This window comes from Erpetoichthys calabaricus, chromosome 7, assembly GCF_900747795.2.
Source record: "Erpetoichthys calabaricus chromosome 7, fErpCal1.3, whole genome shotgun sequence".
Classification (NCBI taxonomy): Eukaryota; Metazoa; Chordata; class Cladistia; order Polypteriformes; family Polypteridae; genus Erpetoichthys; species Erpetoichthys calabaricus.
In genome coordinates, this window is record NC_041400.2 from 186,943,504 (window position 1) to 186,962,260 (window position 18,757).

Consider the following 18,757-nt stretch of genomic DNA (forward strand, 5'->3'; position numbering starts at 1 on the left):
TCCCCTTCTCACCAGGTGTGAACGTGTTACTTCAGATCATTTGTAACTGCGGTGCGAGAAACAATGGCTGCCCCACTTGTGATTTTCCCGAAAGAAGAACAACATGTAGTGATTAATTTTTTGTGTTCTGAGTGTGTGCCTGTTGCCGATATTTATTGGAGACTTTGTGCACAGTATGGAGAAAGTGTTTTGTTGTGAAGAAGTATGTAGGAATGGATAGAGAAGTCAAAGAAAGGTCAGAGAAGTGTCAGCCATGAAGAAGGAGCTGGATGCCCGTCCACATTCACAATTGATGACAACGTTGAGCATGCACATGAAATGATTCTGCCAAATAGAAGAGTGACATTAGATGATGTGGCAAATCAGCCATGGCTCTGCCTATGCAATAATCCACGACAGATTTAGGTTTCAAAAAGTTTTGTGTGAGATGATGTTTTGTCTTGGTTGAATAATATATTAATATATTGCTCTACTTTCCCCTTTTGTATTATTAATATGTAGCCTTTGTCAGAATGCCTCAAATCTCACAGACTTAGCACTGTTTATAAAGTATTACTTTATAACTTCTCCCCACCTTCCCTTCTACATCTATAACCTCAGGCAATTAGGTGTAGTAAAAGACAAGCAGGAGTTAAGTTACAATTTAAACAATATATTATTGGTAATATTCATAAATGATAACAATATGCAAAGTACATTTGAATATTGGCAACCATACAACCTGATAAATGTTGATGTGTAGTTTCAGGCAGCACACAGACTTGTTAGTTACTTAAAATGTTTCTAGTTAAGTCCTCATTTGTGGTCATCTTTCTTCAGAACAGGCCGCATGCCTGTCTCAATATGGCTGCCGAGCTGTGCTCTTCATTGTGTTGTCCTTTTCAGTTCATGGTGTGAGATGGTCATTCAGCAGTTTGGTAAGAGAGAGAGAGTGAGGGAGTGAGCAAATGTATAGATTTTCTGTCCAACCCCTACAGCCAATAGGGCCTCATGGTACTTAAAGGCTTCTGATACAAGCCAGTTCCAAACAGCCATACTTCAGACCAATGGGGTGATAGAACATCTTCACACCTGCCCCCCAAACCATATGTTAAGGTAAAGCTTGGCAGTTAGGCAGCCTGGCTTTGTGTGGGGGTTGAGAGAGAGACTTTAGCAGTTGGCACTTCCCCCCCAACCCTATCATAAAATTCAAATAGACCCATTCCTAAAAGGGGGAGGGTAAACATAAATACTTCTCACTAATGTAACACTAATATTACATTGCTTTGCCTAAGTTACAAATAAAGACATACAAAATATTTATCAACTTGTATGCAAAATTTCACATCACAACAGATGGGTACCGAAACGACTGAAGATCTAAAGCCTAAACTTCGAACAAAATGCAAAAGGCATTGTGTTCTTGCATGACAGTGCATGTCCGCACACCTCTGACAACACTATTGACACTCTGCAAAAACTTCATTTTGAGGTGTTACAGCCTCAAAATGTGTGTTACAGTCCTGATGTGGTGTTACAGTCCTGATCTCGCTCCATCGGATCATCACTTGTTTGGTCCCCTGAAAGAAGTCCTACGAGGATGAAGATTCATGTCAGATGAAGAGGTAAAGAGAGCGGTGCATTCGTGGCTCGTGGCTCGCAGCTCAGCCTAAAACATTTGTTAATGAAGGAATACAAAAGCTTGTTGACAGATGGACAGAGTGTATTGAAAAGCAGGGAGATAATGTTGAAAAAATGATGGATTTGTCTTTTCTGAAAAATTATTCAAATAAAATTCTACAGCTGGATTGTGGATCATTTTTAACTCACCCCCGTAAATGTACAAAAATGCAGGTTCATCATGTGGAAATGGAAGTCCACCGCTACATTTCTCACCACTTCAAATCTATCAAATTAGAATCAGATGTTGCAGGTGAGGGACTGATAATTAGAACCTCCTCAAGGAGTATGCAGGTGGACCCTGTGGAAGAAGAATTTTAAGGTAACATAGCATTCATCTTAAAGAAATAGCATAAAAGGTTAATAATTGTTGGAAATCAGGTAAAGATCGAGTGGACAACAAAATGTAGAGACTAAGAGATGACTAAGAAGTCAGCAGATGTCCTGTAAAACAACCAGAATGGACAGTTGTTATATGCACAGAAATTTCAAGGGTGGTGGCTCCACTCAAGGGTATAAAGAAGTACCAGAATATAATATAATAGACTTTTATTTTATACTTGGCGGCCCCCGCGGGTCCGCCCGCATAGTAGCATACTAGCTGGCTCCCCACTCCTGACGTCTCGCTTCTCCCTCCCATCGCCCCGCAGCCTCTGTCTCGGATTAGCATTAATATATCGCTGCTACAAGCAAACTATGAATCTTAGTATGATGAGAGAAGTCGCAAAATCAACCAAAATGTTCAAGCAAATTATAGAAAATACCCGATCTAAATTCGTTAAGTAGTTCTCTCGTTCGCTAGCTAAGTAAAGGTAAGGTACACGCCCCGAGGCTGGCGCGTGAATGTTTAGGGTCCCACCTTTCCTCCCCTTGGCCCGCTGCGTGTCACTCGGATTCACGCAAATAAATCGTTACCACAAGCGAACTATAATACTACGCACGATGAGAGAGGTCGTAAAATCAATAGGAATATTCAAGCAAATTATAGAAAAAAAACCCAATCTAAATCCATTAAGTAATTTTCTCTCATGAAAAGCGGACAGACAGACAGACAGACAGACAGACAGACGTTGGATTTAATATATATAGAGATAAGTCGCTTGGGTGTAAACCAACGAACCAACCAGATTAAACGTATGCATTGATTGACAGTGTATGTAAATTCAGTAGTTTATAAAATTAATCTCTATTCTTTGTTTTAAGGGTGATGGCTCAACTCAAGGGTATAAAGAAGTACCAGAATATAATCTAATAGACTTTAATTTTATACTTGGCCCCCCTCGCGGGTCCGCCTGCATAGTAGCATACTAGCCGGCTCCCCACTCCTGATGTCCCGCTTCTCCCTCCCATCGCCCCGCAGCCTCTGTCTCGGATTAGCATGAATATATCGCTGCTACAAGCAAACTATGATTCTTAGCACGATGAGAGAAGTCTCAAAATCAACCAGAATGTTCAAGCAAATTATAGAAAATACCCGATCTAAATTCGTTAAGTAGTTCTCTCGTTCGCTAGCTAAGCAAAGGTAAGGTACACACCCCGAGGCTGGCGCGTGAATGTTTAGGGTCCCACCTTCCTTGCCCTTGGCCCACTGCGTGTCACTCGGATTCACGCAAATAAATCGTTACCACAAGCGAACTATAATACTATGCACGTTGAGAGAGGTCGTAAAATCAATAGGAATATTCAAGCAAGTTATAGAAAAAAACCCAATCTAAATCCATTAAGTAATTTTCTCTCATGAAAAGCGGACAGACAGACAGACAGACAGACAGACGTTGGATTTAATATCTACAGTATAGAGATAAGTCGCTTGGGTGTAAACCAACGAACCAACCAGATTAAACGTATGCATTGATTGACAGTGTATGTAAATTCAATAGTTTATAAAATTAATCTCTATTTTTTGTTTCAAGGGTGGTGGCTCAACTCAAGAGTATAAAGAAGAACTGGAATATAATATAATAGACTTTAATTTTTATACTAGTCGCCCCCTGCGGCTCGGCCCACATAGAAGTATACTAGCTGGCTTCCCACTCCTAGAATCTCTGATCATTCTGACCATTCAGTAAGAGACTGCTTTGCCATGCAAATCTGGAAGAAGGTTCAATAAAATTATTAAGCTTAACAAATAAATATGAGAGTTAAATAGCTGGTACAAGAGATTTACCAAACTACTATTTAACTTCTCTGGGTATATTAGTGTCCAGAAATCAAAGAAGTTTCCATGAGATTGCTATATTACATGATATTTGTGCACTGAGCATTGTCGATTTCATCGTAGACGTGGGTGTTCTTTTCTGGCAGTTTTATATGGAATCATGACGCAGGAATTTTGGCATTGTGGCCGACTCCCTGCTGCTGCTTGCTAAATGCTACATACAAACTGGGCAGAACTGGCTGATGTTGCAGCCCATGCAACAGATTGCCTGCTAATACATGCAGTTGATTTTTAGTGAAAAGATCTAAAGTTTACAAGTATTAAAAGTTATTTCGTCTTTGGCATGTAACAAGTTAGTGACTTTCAAGGCTACGGTAAGCTGATTTAACTGTACTACTTGTTAAGCTAAAAAATGAATTCACGTCAGGTTGGATGGGGTACCCAAAAAAATAAAGGACTAATAGAAAAATGAAGTGGGGACAAGTACCCTGCTGGCCATTTAGAATTGCACTGGGAAAAAAACACATCATATTGGCGTGAAACTTGAAGGATGGATAGGGCATGGCAGATGCAAACCAATTGGCTTTAGAAAAAAAAGTCCCCCGAAAGCCTTATATTGTCAGGAAGGGCAGCATATAATTTTTTAAGTAATACATTGAACAAGAACAATAAATGAAAACTATACGGAACTTCCTGCTTAAAGGGCCCAGTCTTGACAGGCACTTAAAGAAAATGAATACATTGACTTGAGGAAGTTAGATAACAATGAGCCACACTTCATTCTCTTAATGTGAACAGCGTGCAGCACCCATGAGATATCTGAGGCCGTACCGAAATGTAATTGTCATCCTGTCCGGACAAGCAGTACTTCATTAGTGAAAATTATAGCAACATTCTGAGGTTTTCAGGAAATTTAAAAGCAGGATTTGCATAATAAAATAGTTTTTGTTATAAATACTGCAGCACATTCTTTCAAGGTCAGGAATGAGCTTTTATTAGATAATGAGCCGAGCAGTGAGGATTACTTCAAAGCCTTTTTTTATACCACAATAAGTGTGTGATGGATGGCGGCAGCTCAACCCAGTCGACACATCCAGGTCACTAGATGGCGATTTCCCTGCAGCATAGCTGTACCCTGGATTCCCGCAGGGCACCATGGGATATGGAGTTTGGCTTCACAGCCCTGCTGGGTACCGTGGGTGCCGCCAGGAGATGCTGCAGGGAGACACAGGGATTTCTATTTCCCGTATAGCCTGGAAGTACTCAGAAGTCATGAGAACGGAAGCCCCAAAGTACTTCCGGGCTGAAGAAAAGCTAATTCTCCATCTGACCCGGAAGTGCTAGCAAGTCATGTGGACAGAAGGACAGAAGCACTTCCGTGTCAAGGACTATATAAAGAACTGTTGGAGACCCAGTAAGTGAGCTTGAGTTGGGAGGGAGTGAGACAGAGCTTGCTGGGAGGTGTGGAGGAGAATGTAGAGAATTTAGATTTTTTGAAATATTGAATTTTTGAAATATTGATTCATTGTGTTTATTGTGGATGTGGTGCTTTGAAGGCACTATTTTGATGAAAAGATTAAAAAGTCTTCTTAGTGGTTTTAAACCTGTGTCCAGAGCATCTGTCTTTTGGGTTTCACAAGGCAACAGCGCCCCCAAGTGTCCACAGTGATAAAACAAGAGAGAAACAAGAATCGTCTTATGATCTCATAATATGATTTTAATATGTGCTGCCATATCCAAAGAAGTTTATCCGCCAGAGCAGCACTCTCATCTGCCAGTGGGTATGGGGTTTGCTCACTGGGCAACCACAGGTGGTTAAGGTGGGCAGCATCATTTCAGTCATCTGTGATGACAAGGCAATACCAAGAGAAAGGTTTGGGGTGTTAAAGCACCCCCCCCCCCCCCCCACCAGCACTGATCTGGCATATTGACACATTTAGTCAAGCCCATAGACTGCCTCCGATGCGCAAGTGTGTGACTCCCTATCGCTAAATAGAGGGGCTCCACAGGGGCGTGTCCTTTGTTCTTTGCTGTATGGTGATAATCGATCCATGGTTTTAAATAAATAATTAAGTCTCAAGACATCGTGCAGACTCATAACAGATGTTGTACATTACATTTAATTATTTTGCTGATTCCTTTATCCTAGGTGACTTACAACATATATGATACAGTTGGTTACATTTCTTTTGGTTTTCCAATTGGAGCACAGGCAGGTCAGGTGACTTGCTCATACACATAGAGTGTCAGAAGTGGGATATGAACTCAGAACCTCAGGTTTTGAAGCCTTAATCACTACACCACTTTGCCTGCCAGTTTTCAAGATGGCGCTGCTCTGGGGTCGATTGCAGTACTTGGCCGATCGTGCATTCATGTGCAAATGTGAGCAAATCAGTCAGGTGTCGCATTCACCTGGAGTGGCGGAGGGTCACGTCTACACCCAGATAGGACATATAAAAGAGCCTGCACGGCTCTAAAGACTAGATATATTCAGACTTTCCTATCAGTACCCATTTTCTGTTATTCTTTGTTCCAGTGGTGTTATTATTATTCTTGTAATAAATTCCATACTGCTTTTAACTTTCTATGCTTTGTCTTAATGTCTATAGAGTGATTGAAATAATAAGTTAGATTTCTTTGAGCACCTAGTGCAGCCGGAGATTTGCCATTACCTCTGTGTTGCGAGGTTTATTAGGCTGAGAGTGAGAGCTCCACTCAATAAATGGGAACAGTATGTAAAGAAGGTATTCTTAGCTGATAAATGGCCTATAGTCAAGAGTGCTGAGTTTTTGTATGTTTAAATGCATTCTTGTAGACCAAAAGTAATATTTAGGTCTGAGATATCATTAAAACATTGTATGTTGTTTGTGCCGATAATAAGTAAGTCTCTTGAAGTGCTGAGTGACAGGCTGTGTTATTCCTAAAGCACTTGTGTGATTTAAAGTGCTAAAGGTTAATCAGTGTGTGTGTGTCATTCATGGGGCACTGTTGTGGTTAGGGTCTGTGTGTATGCGTATAGCTATGTATGTGTGTGTTTATCTTAAAGTGCAACAGTAGACCAACCTGATAACGAACTTGATGAGTACACTTACCCTTGAGGGAAAACAGGTAAAGGGTAAGTAGAGGGAAATACTACGATAATACACCATCCAAGCGGTCGTGTCAACATTATACCCTAACCCAATTTCATTTTCTTCAGTTATATTCTTGAATAAAAGTGCACTTGTTTTGTTATACTTGTACCTTTTGTGAAAGTGTTTATTTGATATTTGGACTTCAGTCTTCACACATTATACACTTCATGTCAAAATTTTGTCTTTAGTACTATAACATGAAAAAAGTTTCTGTTTTAGTTATGTGTTCAACATTTCTTGCCTTGCATTTCCTGTCATCCTACATTTACATAGACCGTTGTAGACATGGAACACATATGAAATGCATGTGTTCCAAATAAAAATATATTATTTACCCTATTCATCTCCAGGCACCGCAATCCCAGATAAACAGACTTGAGCTGGGAGAACTTTTTGTCCGACTTGAGCTGCCTCTGTGGGGATGGGATAGCAGGCTGCTTGCTGCTTGTGCTGATCGACACATTTGCAAAACAAAGGACGCTAATGGAGATGTGTGAAGGAATTTAAGGTGGCCAGGGATTACAACTTTTTTCGATAGGCTTCAGGGATTCTAGTGTTAAGACAGTGGTAAGACCAGCAATGATGTATGCAGCTGAGACATGGGCAGTAAAGGGAGCGCAGCAGGAGATGAAGTTGGATGTAGCAGAAATGAGAATGTGAAAATGAATGTATGGAGTTACAGTAAAGGACAGAAAAAGAAATGAGACAATCAGAGGTACAACAAAATTGGGCAAGCTATCTAAAAAAGTACCGGAAAGTAATAGTATGGATATGTTATGAGGAGAGACAATGAATGTGTGGGCAAAAGAGTGATGGGAATAGAAGCATAGGGAAAGAGAAGGAGAAGGAGGTTGAAGTGGAGGCAAATGGATAAAGTAAAATAAGATCTGAAGAAAGAGGGTCTGACTGGCAAGGAGGTGCAGGACCGAACTGCTTGGAGAAGGTTAATCAAGTACATCAACACCCCCATAGAACTAGGAAAATATAAAGAGGAAGAAGAAGAATAGGGATGATTTGGGTAAGTCACATCCAGCAATTTCTCAAATTTGGGTGCAAACTTTGAACACCCTTACAGCATGTGAGGCAATACACAGATTTAGACAGCAAGCTGCATTTCATGTAAATCAATGAGCACATTAAGATCATTGCCTCAACTATGGATGAGCACACATAACTGAATTGGAAGGAATACCACAGTGTCATAGGTGCAAACTTTATTAAAGTAGCCAACATATTACCCTGAGAATAGGTAGGGCTGGATGGATGATTGACAGCAAAATGTCACACAGGCCCATGTTATACTTGACAAGCTGGAGAAGGTTCTAGAAGGCAGGTGGAGAATAAATAGAGCCCCTGCAGAAGATATGGGGGATCACGGAGAGGGGGGTATACAGTAGCACATGATTCTGTAAGACAATCGGGAACAGTGGAAGAGCGAACACAACTTCAGAAGCTGCACAAGAATAGCCGTGGCTAGTTTCAGTATAACTCTTATTTTGCAGGGCATTTCTTGTGGCCAGAGCAGTGGGAAGGTGATTCTTCAGAAAATATCTCGGTGAATCATGATGTACCAATTATCTGGCTTTACTCTTATTTGCTGGGTGTAGGATGTTTCATAATTACTTCTCATGTCCTTCGCTAAAGTGGGACAAATTCTTATCCTAGTCAGTAAGTGCACTTCCCAGGAGTAATTCTGAGGTGCTTGATATATACTTGAAGGATAAGACAAACATTTTAGTTAAGGGTCTGACAAAAGAGTCTAAATGTATATTTAAGAATAATGATCAAGCAAGTAAATTAACAATATGTGCAAGCTTCGCGCGCATACGCATTGGAGGAAGCTTAATGGCTCAGATAATGGTAATTTCACACCAGAACACAAGAGGGCGCTGTTAACTGATACCTTATCTCTTCCCCTCTCTGCATGCTGGAAGATCAACAGCTTCAAAATCCCTGATGTCACTTGTGATGTCTGCCTGCCTTGACCCACCCCTTCCATTTGGAATTCCTTATCACCGGAAGCTCCGCCATCTTGAGGCAGTCTGTTTGGAGAGTCATGTCGACAAGGACGTTTCTTCTAACATGTTTATAACCTGTGTTTTCTTATTATTATAGAGAGTTTTCCTATGGGTGCCCCAACTCTTCCTTGGTGTCTGTATTTTTTCTTACAAAGTGTGTAGAAAGGTTGTGCAGTTGGTACAAATCCAATAATGGGTATTTAAGATTGTATTCGTGTAGTCTGTCTATGATCTGAGATTTTTCAGGTACAGTCCACATTGGATGCCTTTTCCAGTGATTTTCAGTCATGGCTTCCTTTTACATAATCTTAGCAACTCAGAGGCAGTTGGTTGAGTACTCCCATCATGACCAGTTGCATAGTCTGACATGCCCAGTGGCTCACTCCAACTAATCAAAATTCAAAGCACTGTATTATGGGAATGCGCCTCTTCTTTATAAGGAGTATGCTGAGTTTTCCATAAGTATCCTCTTTAATAAAATCCCTGTGTGTGTCCAGGTGTCCATGTGTGTGTGTCTTCTGGTGAAGTGCGCATGCGCGGGGTACGGTGCGATGCGCGATATTACTGTCAGAGAAAGTTACAGGCGTTTTACGGAAATACAAACCAGTATTACTGTGAGAGGAAATTAAAGGTACACAATACAGTGACGCATATTACAGCCACACACAAGCCAGTATTACTGTCAGAGGAGATTAAAGGCATATTACCGACGCGCACGCCTGTATTACTGCCAGAGAAAATTAAAGGTATATTATGGACGTACAAGCCAGCGGACGTACAAGACAGTATTACTGTCACAGAAAATTAAAGACACACAATACACGGCGGCAGCCCATGAAGAACGGTCAACTCAGCAAGTAAACATCAACAAAAGAAAGGCTGAAAGAAAGAAAAATACGACCAACAAAAAGAATGAGGTCAAAGTCTCTTGCCATTTAATATAGACTGTTCCTACTAATGTTTATGCACTAGTGTTCTAGCGCCCGTTGTGCGCGGGGCACGGTGCGATGCTTCAAAGCAGATGCTTCAAAGCCCGCCTGACGCGTCACACAAGACAGAGAGGGCGGGACCTATAAAATATCGCGCGGCCGATCCAATCGGATTTCGCTAAATGAGGTAAGACCTAAAACATAACGCACGAAAAATCCAATCGGGTACTGAGACGCAGAGACCAGCTTCCCCAAAGAGGTGGGATTAGTGTTTATTGTTGTGCAAGTGTTCACTCTGAGGATGTCAGATTTGTGATTAACAAACTTGGCCTGGTAAAGCATAAAGTGTCAGTCGTTGAAGGGGTTTTCCTAAATATACGAATTTTCATGATATTACAATAGGATGACTTTTGCACATAAAATCTGTTGCTGGGGAGACGCCACACATACAATAATCAGCGGCATGCCAGCACAGATTAAAATACTTGCTGGGGAACTGCACAGTACTTGCTGGAGAGACGTATTACTGCGAGAGAAAATTAAAGGCACACAATACAGTGACGCATATTACAGCCACATACTAATGTTTATGCACTACTGTTCTAGCGCCCATTATTGTAACGGGCTTAATATCTAGTGTTTTAATAATCTCTATATATATATAAATCCAACGTTTGTCTGTCTGTCTGTCTGATTTTCACGAGAGAACTACTTAATGGATTTAGATCGGGCTTTTTTCTATAATTTGCTTGAACATTCCGGTTGATTTTGCAACTTCTCTCATCACAGTAAAAATCATAGTTCGGTTGCGGCACCGATTTATGTGCGAGAATCCAAGAGGGGGAAGCGTGACATCAGGAGTGGGGAGCCAGGCAGAGCCCTCCTCACTCATGTGTCAACCTCCATTTGAGTAGGTCTACCTCTCACGACATGTTGGAGCGGACCTGGATTTAGATCGGGTTTATTTCTATAATTTGCATGAACATTCCGGTTGATTTTGTGACTTCTTTCATTGCGCTAAGTATCATAGTTCGCTTGCAGGAGCGATTTATTCACATTAATCCGAGACGGAGGCTGCGGGCCGAGGGGAGGGGGAAGCATCATGTCAGGAGTGGGGAGCCAGGCAGAGCCCTCCTCACTCACGTGTGAGCCTCTGTTTGAACTGCTCTACCTCTAGCCATGCTTTGGAGTGTACCTTGCCTCCACTTAGCTAGCAATACCCGTTGTCTGTACTGTTTCACTACTAAGCGGACGGAGCCACGGGGGACGGCTAGTATTTCAATAAAAAAAGAATGTGTTTTGCATGTTTTGAACATGCAAATTGTGTAAGACAAGAAGTAGATATGAAAAAGGTTGGGGTCACATCCAACATAAGTGAAAAAAAAGGATATTTTTACAAAGATAACAATGATATCTTCTCACACAGGAGCCTAATATAGAACTAACTCAAACATGGCTGAACATCCAGACATATTGGTTCCAGGCAGGAAGGGGCGTGTCCAGGAGGGCAGACAACGGATGTGACGTTAGTGATGGACTGGCCGTCAATCTCCTGTTCTGCACAGGGAGGAAGAGCACACAGCGCCAACTTGTGGTTTGGTGTGTAACTACCCTCACCAGAGCCCTTAAGCTGCCTCCCAATCGCAGACACATAACAATGGATAACAGATGTGTGGATAATGCAACACGAGTTACTTGAATTAGTTTTTCTTTTTTTCCATGGATGTTGATCACATCATTTCCCATTGTACAGCGCTGCTCATTATTGTGTACCCTGTAATGTGCTTCCTTCTCAAAAACATGAAATTGAAATTTTTTCTCTGTCGACCCTACAGAATGCATGGGGGAAGTAAAATATAAAACAATATATATACAATTTTTGGGTGGAATATGTATTTAACGACCCTAAAACAATATTTGCAAAGATTTATCAAGATGTTTTATTGATGTACTCATCGCTATGTGAGCATTTGGAATTTACTTGAAGGGTGCCAAATGTTCTCATTGTGTATGCTGACATATTTCAAAAATAATGCCAAGAATTCTGAATGAGGACTTTTATTGTTGCATCTGTTAGTCTTTCATTTTATGGAACTAAATAGTTACTGTCATTATTATGAATGGCTGTTTTGCCTGAATCAACCATGCCATCAGGCTCCAGTCTTCTACAGCTTTATAATTATAACTTGGTAGACTAAATTAAAGTTTTTGCTGAAGATTTTAAACATTTATGTAACATTGTCATCCTTGTTTTATATTTTATAGGACGAAAAGAACCAAGTACTGATGACAAACGCATGGCTACAGCTGGTAAGAACTTCCTTTGTTTGTCTATATTTTATTTATTAACTGGCAAGAATATTTTATGTATGTGCATGTGATGGGGATAAATATCTATCTATCTATCTATCTATCTATCTATCTATCTATCTATCTATCTATCTATCTATCTATCTATCTATCTATCTATCTATCTATCTATCTATCTATCTATCTATCTATCGTCCCTTTCCCATCGTCAGTGTTGTATCACAGAGAGGATGTGTAGCTTTGTTCCTAATGGCAGTCAGTTTCATTTTCATTCTCTTCTCATCTACAACCTCCAGGGGGCCCAGAGTGTTCCCCATAACTGAGCCTACCCTTTTTATTAGCTGGTTGATTCGGTGAGCCTCTCTTGAAGTGATGTTACCAGCCCAGCTCACCACAGCATAGAAAATCACACTGGTCATCTCACAGATGTGAAGGATGTAACTTTCCACATTAATGGACTACAGTCTCCTAAGGAGGAAGAGCCTGCTTTGCCCTTTCTTCTGCAATTCCTCTGTGTTCTGAGACTGGTCCAACTTGTCATTCATGTGGACCCCCAAGTACTTGTAGGAGTAGACCTACTCTATATCCACCCCTTGAATAATGACCAGACATAGAGTACAGTCTCTTTATTGCGGTAAAAGTAAATAAGCAGTGTCTTGGTTTTGCTGATATTAAGTTGCCGACAATTCTCAAAGTTCTCCACCTGACTCCTCTCCTCTGTCTCATCCCCCTATATCTGCAAGTGACATGGCCTGCTGATATATGTATAGTCAGAGATGTATGGAATGAAGAGAAAAGGAGACAGGCCTGTTCCTTGTGGTATTCCAGGGTTGTTTACCAGGACAAGTGGATAGGAAAATGAGGCGAGATGAAGGTCATACAGTGTAGCCATTAAAATACACACATCTGAATACGGTGTGTGTTCTCCATGTGGGTGTGTTACTCTAATACAGAGATGTTTTCCCCACTGTATTTTAATTTACATTTTATCTTTTTTACTTTATATTTAGAATTAACTTATATTTGTATTTTTTTTATCAGCACTGGACAGACATCTACCTAACATGGAATCACACAGAATACCCTGGGGTTCAAAACTTGCGTTTCCCGTCTGATCAGATCTGGGTTCCAGACATACTTCTTTACAACAGGTAAGTTAAATCCCTGTTGCCGAAATCCAGTGTTTTTTCTGTTCTATTTTTTGGCGTCTGTTTTATGTTTAATATATACAGTATTAAGCACCCAAAGACACCTAACAATAATAACATTTTAAACAGATATTAAAACAGGACCCCTATAATTATCAGGTTGTAATCATTATGGTGTATTTAGTGATGCTGCCTCACGGGTCCAGAGTCCTGGGTTCAAATTCCAGTCAGGTCACCATCCATGTGCAGTTTGCACTTTCTCACCATGTTTATTTCACTTTTCCTGCCGCTACTCCAGACTTCCTTCTGTATCTCAAAGTTGTGTGTGTTACGTTGACTGTTGGCTTTGTGTATGTGAGTGTTTCCTACGATACTTCTGGATAAGCCGCAGCTCTTCAACCCTGAACTACATTCAACAACTTCAGTAAATGGACATACAAACCTAATTATCACATGTTGAAGCACTGCTGTCCTGCCCCAGGATCAGCACCCAATGCTGTTGGAGATGGGTATCTATCTATCTATCTATCTATCTATCTATCTATCTATCTATCTATCTATCTATCTATCTATCTATCTATCTATCTATCTATCTATCTATCTATCTATCTATCTATCTATCTATCTATCTATCTATCTATCTATCTATCTATCGAAATCTTCTCCAGCTTTGGTAGTACAAGGCTGCACCTATTTAAGATGGTGGCACCCATCACTGTGTTATCCTAGTATTGGATTTTTATCTATCTATCTATCTATCTATCTATCTATCTATCTATCTATCTATCTATCTATCTATCTATCTATCTATCTATCTATCTATCTATCTATCTATCTATCTATCTATCTATCTATCTATCTATCTGCATGAGATTTCTTTGAAATAAAATCTGAAAAAGTTCAGGTTAGGTATAGAAACTGTTCCATCATTATACAATAAAAAGGTCCACTAGTGACAGCACAGATGATGTAATGACGCTGTATTGACTGTACCCATCATCTAAATTAAATTTTAAAAAATGATACACACAAAAATGAACTTTTTGCTTGTGATGTTTAAGGTTCTTCCCCTTCTGACAGCCCATGGATATCTTACTAGGGTCTCTCACTCTGCCTTTCTTTCTTGAAATCTGGAGAGCCAAAAGCCAAACGTTTGTTCTACAAAAATGAGAGTATGTCTATGTGTATAAGAATATTATACTCTGTGATATTATATCTAGTTACTAATGGTTATAAGTTATAAAGTAAGTAGTCAGTCATAACCCAGAAGCAGAGAGTGCCACTCATGTTTTATATGCTGTGCCAACTGTATTCCTCTGACTAATCCTTTCATTAGAGCCACGCTAATTGTTGTATAACAGATGAAAGCAATTGAGAGGAGTGCTTGTGTATTTTCAGAGATGATACACAATTTGCTAATGGCCCGCATCATTCCATTTGCATGTGTATATTGAAGTGTACTGTACTTCCCCAGTCAGTGGCACTAACACTCGATTTGCTTTTGCAGTCCAAACTTGTGATGGCATTTTTTAAACTGCAGCTGTTTTGTCCTTCAGGGCCAATGTCACTGCTCATTTCACAAGGCTCCAATATCCTGATCTAGTCTGCCAGGAGTAGATAACAGATTTTGACTTGCCAAAAATGGTGTCTAGTCCAACACAGAAATTTCACACTAAACCCTTAAGGCAATGTTTCTTTTACTGCAATAAAAAAGGCTTCTGTCCAAAGCTAGACCTTGACTGAGATTCAAAAACAGCTTTATTAAAATGGCAGTTCATCTGTGTTGGCACTTAATGATAGTATAATGAATGAGGGTAACATGGCAGTGTGGTGGTTAGTGCCCTGCCTCATGAACCCAACATTGTGGATTTAAATACCACTCATCATTGTGGTGTATGTTCTCTTGTGTCAGGAAGACCAGCGTGTGTTAAGGCTTGGCTGATGATTCCAAATGCTGCGGTATGTCTGGTGTTCAACCAGCCCAGGTGGGCACATGACCCTCCTCTTCTCAGAACACTACACTGGCTTCCTATATCAGCACATATTAGGTTCAAATTCTTGAAGATTGATTACAGAGTAGGTCAGCACCTACATATATATAGAGAGCAGTGAGGTCCTCTGCTCCTTCTCACCCACTCAGGTCTCCTGATAAACAACTTCTGGTGATGTCACCTCTGTGTGGCATCAAATCTCAAACTAGACTCTTTTCATATGTAGATCTGAGCTGGTGGAACAAGCCGCCCACATCCATCTGAACTGTTGACTCCCTCCCTGTCTTAAAGAAACATTTGATTACTCTTTTCTGGGACGTTTTGTCTAATTGATAATGGCCTTGTTAGGTTCTTGTAACCAAGGAATTGATAGATAGATAGATAGATAGATAGATAGATAGATAGATAGATAGATAGATAGATAGATAGATAGATAGATAGATAGATAGATAGATAGATAGATAGATAGATAGATAGATAGATAGACACTATAGTCTAAACTGGCACCAGAATGACTAAAAAGGACAGGAAATTAAAAAGAATGAAAATAAACTTCTGACCTAACAGTTCCAGATACCATGCGCCATTATGCACATGTACTGTATTTCCATTAGTATAAAGGAGCCCCATTAGCATTTTCTGATACACTTCTGCTGAAAAACGGATGTGCATCATTGTTCATAATGACACTCAGTTTTGTTTTAATTTTTTCCTTTGCTACGACTTCCAAGGGGTCCAGAGTGCATACCACCAGGCAGGTTAAAATGGCCTGAAGAAGGGGCCTGAGTTGCCTTGAAAGCTTGCATATTGTAATGGTTCAGTTAGCCAATATAAGGTGTTATGTTGCTTGACTTCTCATGGCATGTTGCTAGTAAATTTTTCTTTGGTAGTAAGGAATGCTGCACTCCTGTTTTACTGATCTTCCTCTGTTTCAGGCCTATGTTGTTGGGAGTGTGGATTTATTAGGGAGCGCTGTGTGACTTTGAAAGGATATGACTCTAGACACCCCCTACAGGTGGCATCAGCAACTACAGAAAGTGGAACAGGGAATTTACACCGTTAGGGTCTGCTTCACTGTGAGGTTCTTCTACACTTGCTTTATAATTTTATAAAATTTTAAATGGATTTTTTTTCTTTGGCAGCTTGCCTTTTGATCACATTTGGAATACTCAAAGCTCATATTTCACTGTCATACAACTGGGTTGGAAGAATGATGGCAGTCATAAAATCTTTGTCGTATTTCATTCAGATGTTTCATTCTGCTGAAGTGTGATTTATTGAGGAACAATCCCTGTGTGCTTTGTGTATTACACTTTTTAATTGACAGATTTTTTTTTTTAAATTGCCAAAATTATTTTACTTAAACTTCATTAAGTTATAGCTCTTCATGCTTTAAGGAACCACAGCAGTTATGATGAGGAGTAATCAATTACCCTGACACCTGGAATGCCACGTCCCTGGCATCCAGCCTAACCAGTAGCTCTGTCTGTATTACGACTTTTCTCTTTCTTTTTCTGTCTTCTCTTTACTTTACTCTTTGTCTACTACGTGTGAAGTGCTTTTGTTTAAGTATACTATGGAGATGGATCATTTTACAATAAAATTGAGTGTCAGGAACTTTATTTACATGAAGGAAGAACTACTCACAATCCAAATTACGAGACACCTTGGCGGATGAACTGAGGCACAGGTATTGAGGATGCAGGGCTGGCACTAAGGTAAACTCAGGAAATATAAACCATCTGTTCCATTGGTATTTTGTCTTGGTAGAGTAATATTTTACTCTGCTTTCCCCTTTTGTATTATTAATATGTACCCTTTGTCAGAATGCCTCAAATCTCACAGACTTACCACTGTTTACAAGATATTGTACTTTATAACATCTCCCCACCTTCCCTTCTACATTTATAACCTCAGGCAATTAGGTGTAGTAAAAGACAAGCAGGAGTTAAGTTACAATTTAAATAATGTATAATTGATAATATTCATAAATAATAACAATAAGCAAAGTACAAGTGAATACTGGCAACCATACAACCTGATAAATGTTGATGGTAGTTTTAGGCAGCACAAAGACTTGTTTGTTACTTAAAATGTCTCTAGTTAAGGCATCATTTGAGGTCAGCTTTCTTCAGAACAGGCCACATGCCTGTCTCAATATGGCTGCTGGGCTGTGCTCTTCATTGTGTTGTCCTTTTCGGTTCATGGCGTGAGTGTGATGTTCTTTCATCAGTTTGGTAAGAGAGAGAGAGCGCGAGGTAAAGCAAGCAAATTTATAGATTTTCTGTCCAACCCCAACAGCCAATAGGGCGTCGTGGTACTTAAAAACTTCTGATACAAGCCAATTACAAACAGCCATACTTCAGACCAATGGGGGTACAGAAAACCTTCACACCTGCCCCTCAAACCATATGTTAAGGTAAAGCTTGGCAGTTAGGCAACCTGGCTTTCCTGTGGGGGTTGACTGAGAGTCCTGCAGAGAAACATTTACTTGTTTGAGGCACTTCTCCCAACCCTGTCATAAAATGACACAGAGACTCAGTCCTGAAAGGGGGGAAGTTCTTCTTAAACCATCAAACCATTGCTGTTCTTATCAAAAATGTAACACTAATATTACATTGCTTTGTCTAAATTACAAATAAAGACATTCAAAATATTTATGAACTTGTATGCAAAATTTCACATCACAATAGATAGATAGATAGATAGATAGATAGATAGATAGATAGATAGATAGATAGATAGATAGATAGATAGATAGATAGATAGATTATCTCACAAAAGTGAGTTCACCTCTCATATTTTTGTAAATATTTTATTATATCTTTTCATGGGACAAGACTGAAGATATAATACTTTGATCCAATGTAAAGTAGTCTGTGTACAGCATGTAGTTTATAACAGTGAAAAGTTGCTGTCCCCTCAAAATAACTCAACACACAGCCATTAATATCTAAACCGCTGAAAACAAAAGTAACTACAACCATAAGTGAAAAATGTCCAAATTGTGCCCAATTAGCCATTTTCCCTCCCTGGTGTTATGTGACTTGTTAGTGATAGAAGGTCTCAGGTGTGTTAAATTTGGTGTTATTGCTCTCACACTCTCTCCTACTGGTCACTGGAAGTTCAGCATGGCACCTCATGGCAAAGAACTCTCTGAGGATCTGAAAAAAAGAATTGTTGCTCTAAATAAAGATGGCCGAGGCTATAAGAAGATGGCCGAGGCTATAAGAAGATCGCCAACACCCTGAAACTGAGCTGCAGTATGGTGGCCAAGACCATACAGCGGTTTAACAGGACATGTTCCACTCAGAACAGGCCTCGCCATTGTCGACCAAAGAATTTGAGTGCATGTGCTCAGCGTCATATCCAGAGGTTGTCTTTTGAAAATACACATATGAGTCCTGCCA

General features: G+C 40.0%; 1 protein-coding gene across 1 annotated transcript in view; it reads left to right on the forward strand.

Moving 5' to 3' along the window:
* chrna8 (cholinergic receptor, nicotinic, alpha 8) overlaps positions 1-18,757 on the forward strand; it is a 474,679-nt gene that overhangs the window by 280,429 nt on the left and 175,493 nt on the right. The window contains exons 3-4 of the mRNA XM_028805834.2: positions 12,164-12,208; positions 13,250-13,359. Of these exons, the coding sequence (XP_028661667.1) occupies positions 12,164-12,208; positions 13,250-13,359 (155 nt within the window). The remainder of the gene's footprint in view (positions 1-12,163; positions 12,209-13,249; positions 13,360-18,757) is intronic.